The sequence below is a fragment of the Grammomys surdaster genome, unplaced genomic scaffold, assembly GCF_004785775.1.
Source record: "Grammomys surdaster isolate TR1022 unplaced genomic scaffold, NIH_TR_1.0 130, whole genome shotgun sequence".
Taxonomy (NCBI): Eukaryota; Metazoa; Chordata; class Mammalia; order Rodentia; family Muridae; genus Grammomys; species Grammomys surdaster.
Genome location: NW_021604588.1, coordinates 10,795,770 through 10,802,224, shown reverse-complemented (window position 1 = coordinate 10,802,224; position 6,455 = coordinate 10,795,770). Strand labels below are relative to the sequence as shown.

Here is a 6,455-nt window from a genome sequence, read left to right as displayed (position 1 = left end):
TCCCTCCCTCCCTCCCTCCCTCCCTCCCTCCCTCCTTCCTTGTTTGTTTCTCTTTTTTTGTCTGTTTTCTTGAAGAGAAGCTTTCCTTTCCTTCTCACTATGATTTAGAAAAGCTAGAACTCAGACTCAGAGCCATACACAGGCAAGACAGATGCTCTACCATTGAGCCACACGCTTCCCCTAATATTTTTCTTTTTCTATCTGGTGTTTTGTTTGGTTTTGTTTTTTTTCAAGACAGAGTTTCTCTGTGGAGCCCTGGCTGTTCTGGAATTTGCTCTGTAGACCAGGCTGGCTTTGAACTCAGAGATCCACCTGCCTCTGCCTCTCAAGTGCAGGGATTAAAGGCGTACACCACCATCATCCAGTTTACCTCCCCTATTTTTTAATATCCTGATTTGCATAATAAATTTTGAAGTCACATATACATGTATAATGTGAAATGAAATTCCCAGAAAAGCCACAGTTAAAGAGTTTTCAAGGATGATTAACCGATTGATTAGAACTTCATGGTTGTAGAGGGTTGTGGACTGACCCAGATCTTGTGCTCTCTCTAGACCTCTTAATAGTTGTCCACAGCTTACCTGTTGAGTCCTGTCTAACAACTTTTCAATTATGAGGTGAATCCCTCTGAATGTGTTAATTTAACAGATCCCATAGCTCCTAGAAACCCCCAAACTAAGAACAACATCAGAGAACATGAGACCTACGGCACAGACTTACCCACTTCCCATCACCCCCCTACCTGACATTCCCACCAATATACTTGAAAATATCTTGACTTATAACTGACTGTTTTTTGTTCTATGCCCCTGAAAGACTTTCCATGTTGGAACATGCATGGTATTTGGGGCAACCCAAGTCTGTATTCTAGGGTCGTTGTCATTTCCCCTAAAGGTAATACCTGTGTGTTGAGCCAACAAAAAAAATTTTTTTTTAAATTTAGAAACATTTTACTAGCTTCTGTTTTCTATGTATTGTTTTATCTATCTTGCTGTTAAAGAAAGTCCTGGCACCTCAAAATAGAATATATTGGATTATGAAAATACCTGCTTCAAAATGATTTCCATCACGTACTTTTGTAGAGACAACTCGAGTTCAGGATCAGACTCCAGCATGCAGGCAAGCCTTAGGAAGTCTAAGAGGGCAGAGGGGAAGGGCAGGCTCAGCACTGCTAGAGATACAAGGCTTTTTTGTTCCCATTCCCTGAGACAGTGTTCCTTACAGTTTCCTGGGGTCTGGGGAGTCTCCAGGACACCGATGGATAGAAAGGGCCAAGAGAAATCCACAGAAGACTTCTTACAGGTTGTGTGCTTCTCCACATTTAGTTGCATGTGGCTTGGTATCAGGATTGGATTATTAAAATGCGTTATAACTAGGGAAGATTGTTACTTGTGGATTTTACCTTGAATTTTGCCCTGCAGGCTTCTTAGGTGCCTCGCTGTAGTCATATGGATTGAAAGGTTTGGGAAAAATTGAATGAAGAAGACTAGGAAGTCAAGGACAGCACTCTGACATCCCCAACAGGTGAAAGGGAAGGAAACTGGCAAAAGGCACTGAAGATGTCTGGTTTGTGGAACGGAAGCAAACCTAAAACAAATACTGTTAGAGCCCCAGGAAAATAGAGAGCATGATTTCCATGGGACAATTAATTGAAGTCAAGTGAGGTGCTTGTGCCTGTAACCCTAGCAGGAGAGGAGCTGAGGCGGGAAGACTGCTTGGACTTGAGCTACAAAGTTCAAGGTCAACCTGGACAACCTGACAAGAACCCATCTCAAAAACAAAACAAAGTAAAACTAAACAACAAGCATAACAAAAGCCATACTGGGGTGGTGGCATACCACTTCCCATTCTCCAGAACAGCAGTTCTAAGAACCTAGTCATCTTCTTGCCCTGGCCACCAGTTCCCACTTACCATCTTCCAAACACCATTGAGACAAAACACAGAGCATCTCTGACTCCTGCTTGTCCTCAACCTTTCAATGAGTTTCTATATATCTGTCTTAGTTAGGGTTTTACTGCTGTGAGCAGACACCATGACTATGGCAAATAAAGGACAACATTTAATTGGGGCTGGCTTACAGGTTCAGAGGTTCAGTCCATTATTATCAAGGTAGGAGAATGGCAGCCTCCAGGCAGGCATGGCACTGGAGGAGTTGAGAGTTCTACATCTTGTTCTAAAGGGACACAGGAGAAGACTGACTCTCATGTGTCCAGGAGGAGGGTCTCAAAGTCCACTACACAGTGACACACTTCCTCTAATAAGGCCACACCTACTCCAACAAGGCCACACTTCCTAATAGTGCCACTCCCTGGGCCAAGCATATTCAAACCACCATAATATGCAATGTATATTTATTGGTAAATAAGGAGATACAAGAACAGATATGACACAAATAGATCCATAGAAACTTATGAGACATTAGAGGGTAAACAGGAGTCAAGGATGCTCTGTATTTTGTCTCATTAGTGTTCAGAAGAAGATAGACAGGAATCAGTGGCCAGGAGAGGAAGATAGCTAGGTACTCAGCATTGTTCTGGAGAATGGGAAATCTATCTCCTTCATGGCCAGGCCAAGGGCCAGAGATGTGTGAAGGAGTATATCCATTTGCCACAGGGCTACTGACATTGGCAAATGTCCCTACTGACCACTACAGAGGCAGAGGGTCTGTCTATACATGGAGGCTACTTACTTTTGTGGTCACCAGAAGGATAATAATCCATGAAGCCCATACATTTTGCGAAAAACTCGTCAAAGTTAAAAGTTGGAGGTGGTTTTAAGAAGCTAACCTAGATAAAACAAACAGTAAACTTTGTTATTCTGGGGGTTGCATGACCTTAGGAATATCGTTTCACAGCCAACAGTATGTCTAGCACAGGACACACAGCAACTGGCACATTTAAGGATTTTTGTTTTGTTTGATACAGGGTCTCTCACTCTTTGGCTCAGAATGTACAAGTTCAAGGCTGGTCCTTGAACTTCCAGCCATCCTATGTCTTGGCTTCTCAAGTGCTAGAATTACAAGTATGAGCCACCAAGCCCTATTCAGTTATTATATTATTATTATTATTATTATTACTATTATTACTATTATTACTATTAGTAACGGTGGTAGTATTTGTCAGTACAAGGGGTTGTTTTGGTTTGTTTTGTTTGAGACAGGATCTCACTATGTAGTTCTGAATGACCTAGTATTCAGTATATAGTCCAGGCTGGCCTACAACTCACAAAGATCCACTTATCTCTGCTTGCTGAGTGCTGGGGTTAAAGGCAAGTACCATCTTTTCAGGTCCAGTAAGGCCACGTCATAGGCCCACAAGCGATTGAACATAGGACCTTGTACTCCACCACCAAGCTATAGCTACAGCCTCATTTGTTTGCTGTTGTTTGAGATAGGGTCTTGCTCAAGCTAGCCTCAAATTTGTTAAGGTTAGTTTCCCAAGTGCTAAGACTATAGGTATATGTCACCAACATACTATTACCATGGGTTTGTAAACTATAATTTTGAACGGAGGTAGGTTGCAGTTGCTAGTAGTGCAGGCCTATAATACCAACTATGTGGGATGCTGAATCAAAAAGATAAAATAAAAATTAAGGATTTCCTATACTATGAAGGAAGTTAAAGGACAGCATGGGCTACTTAGGCTCTGCCTCAAAGTTGAAATAAAAGCAAAGATGCTGGGGCTATAATTAAGTGAGACAGGTTGCTGGCCTAGCATGTGTGTGCTTCTGTCCTTTAGTATTGTCCAAAAGACAAATTCTGTTGTAATTTTAAAGGCTTAGGGGCATAGCTCAGACTGGACATATGCTTAGCTCTTAAGTCCTAGGTTCAACTTTTAGCTCAAAAAGAAAAGAGAAAAAAATTAATTTTTCCAGTTACTTTTTAAGACATTAAGAATCAGTATGTATGCACAAAGGGCCACTTGTTTATGTTTTTCTGCCCTGAAGGTCTTTGTTCTTTATCTCTTTCTGAACACTTCAAGTCAAATAAAACTGAGAAAACCATATTCCCTTCTTCCTTTTTTTCTTTCTTCTTTCTTTTTCTTCTCTTTCTGCAGAGTTAGATACAGAGTTGGAGGCCGTTATCCACTGAAGAGTGGGCATTACAGAGTGAGGGTTGCTTAGAAAACGGATGCTACACACTCAGAACATGAGTGCAGGCTTCCCAGGAGGGCTCTCACCCCATTTCTTTCTTACAAGTGTTAAAAACAAGGAGTGTTAATTCCTAAAATGTTCTCAGAAAAATCATGAACTCTTTAATACAATACATTGCGTCTGCCACATCCTCTGGTATTCCTGCCTCTAAAAAAATGCAGAAATTTAGTCCAACAATGAAGAAGCAACAGGCAAAAGCAGGTGAGGGTATGTCCGGCAAATAGCTGACAGTCCACGGGTGAGTGTTAGGAGGTTGTTGGCAAAGAAAATAAGTGCTACCATTCACAGGGCACACACTGAAATCCCAGCAGTCGGGAGGTTGAGGCTGGAGGACCAGTAATGTAAGGCCACCTTTAGCTAGCTATATAATGATTCCAAGATTAGTTTGGCCTACAGGAGACCCCCGTCTCAATAAAAAACAAACAAATGAGGATCAGACATTCCAACTCCCAACTGTCCCTATGTCACCCCATAGCTTCATTTACCCTCAGTGCGGGGTTGGGAGGAGCATTTTCTTTCTTGGACTCAGAAGCCCTGGCTCCTCCCACAGGACATGTCCTTAGTCTAACCCTGACTCCCTGCTGGCACAACCTGGCAGCAGACACAGTGCACTCTCACCTTAACCGCTCTCTGATCCGGAATCCTCTCGATTTCAATCATGCTCCGATCACAGAGCTGCCAGCAGTTTGGTGACAGAATAACATCGTTCATCTGAGCCATGTTCTGAGCAAGGCGTACGTCATCCACTGCCTGGCCAATCACCAGGAAGTAGTTCCGCGTTTCATCCCCAAAGACCAACATGGTGATGTGGCCCGCAGCCAGCCCTGAAGGAAACAAGCAATGGGTTTGCACAACAAGTTCTGGGTTACTTCTCAGAAGCACTGGATCTTGGGGAAAAAATCAGATGTGACTACACTACCTCTAAACAAAATCCCACTTTTAAAATTTTACATAGAAATCAGAGAATGTCTCTTCCAGGTCTCAGCCGTTCCAGATGCCCCTTCTTTTAAAGTTAAGAGAGCACAATTCCTAATTTTCACCGTTAGGTGAAACTTTTTTTTTTTTTTTTTTGAGATGGGGGATATTTTGAGACAAGGATTTTCTGTATAGCCCTGACTGTCCTGAAACTAACAGAGATCCGTCTGCCTCCTGAGTGCTGGGATTAAAGGTGTGGGCTTCCATGCCTGGCTTCCTCTAATTTGTTTTCAAATCGAGAAACGAAGCTTTTAGTAACTGAGTAATAGTACAGAGATGCTGTAAAACATGACATGCATGTGAAAATACACACACACACACACACACACACACACAGTATATGACTATATGACAGAGTGCTCTTAAATTACTGTAATTAATGTAATCAAAGTTTGTTTTCCCTCTTTGATCTTTATGCTGCTTCTGTTTGTGACTGTAGCCTTGGCTGGGCCCCAAACTCCCACCAATTTTCCAGTCTTACTCTCCCAAGTGCTGAGACTGTAGGAGTTCACTCCCATCCCCCACTCCATCCTCTCCCCCACCTCCACCCCACCCTGTCCCCCAGCCAGCTGTGCTCATTTGTCGAAGCTGACTTCCCTGGTACTATGTATATGTTTGCTTCCATCTGAAACACAGTACTACTTAGACTTACTATGGAAAAAGAGGAAAGATGCCAAAGCAAGCCTCTCTACTAGGCCCCCACAATGGACATGAGGGTTTGGGTTACTATCATTCTGTTTTTGAGACAGGGTTTCACACAACCCAGACCTTGAACTTCATATGCTCCTGCATTTACCTCCCAGCAGCTGGGATTACAGACATGTGCCACCATGCCCAGTCTGGGTTATTTTCATTCTAAGAAGTACACTACATTAGTTTCAATGAGCAAAGTTGGGAAAAAAAAAAAGAGTTGTGGAGTATTCACCAGAGAAGACTGCTCTGACATGGGTTTAAGACAACAGAAAGTCTTTATTAGCTGGCCAGTAACTACACTGGTTGTTCAGAATCCCAGTGTAGCCCTGAGCCTTTCTCAGGATTAGCTTCTAAGCACAAAAACCATGTTTTGAGTTGACATACGTCAGTTAACATGAACAGTGAGTCAGAAGCAGAACTACAGAAGCCAAAAAACAAGGTTAGTGCATTCAGAGACTTTCCCAGAACTAAATGGATGTCGATGGATTAGGCCTTTGTTTTAGTTTTGGCAGGTGGTGCTGTGTACATGCCAAGTTTTACAGCCAGAATGGTACTTCCATCATGGAGTCAGTTGTGCTAAAGCCTCAGGGCCTACTTAATTCTGGTGCCCAATAATAAAAACAAAAACAAACAA

General features: G+C 42.5%; 1 protein-coding gene across 3 annotated transcripts in view; it reads right to left on the bottom strand.

Annotated features, from left to right (window-relative positions):
• Positions 1-6,455, bottom strand: part of Adcy10 (adenylate cyclase 10) — a 91,020-nt gene that overhangs the window by 61,983 nt on the left and 22,582 nt on the right. For all 3 annotated transcript variants that reach the window (XM_028759310.1, XM_028759318.1, XM_028759325.1), the window contains 3 exons: positions 4,772-4,977; positions 2,691-2,787; positions 1,047-1,135 (listed from right to left, as the gene is read on the bottom strand). In XM_028759310.1, coding sequence (XP_028615143.1) covers positions 1,047-1,135; positions 2,691-2,787; positions 4,772-4,977 — 392 coding nt within the window. The remainder of the gene's footprint in view (positions 1-1,046; positions 1,136-2,690; positions 2,788-4,771; positions 4,978-6,455) is intronic.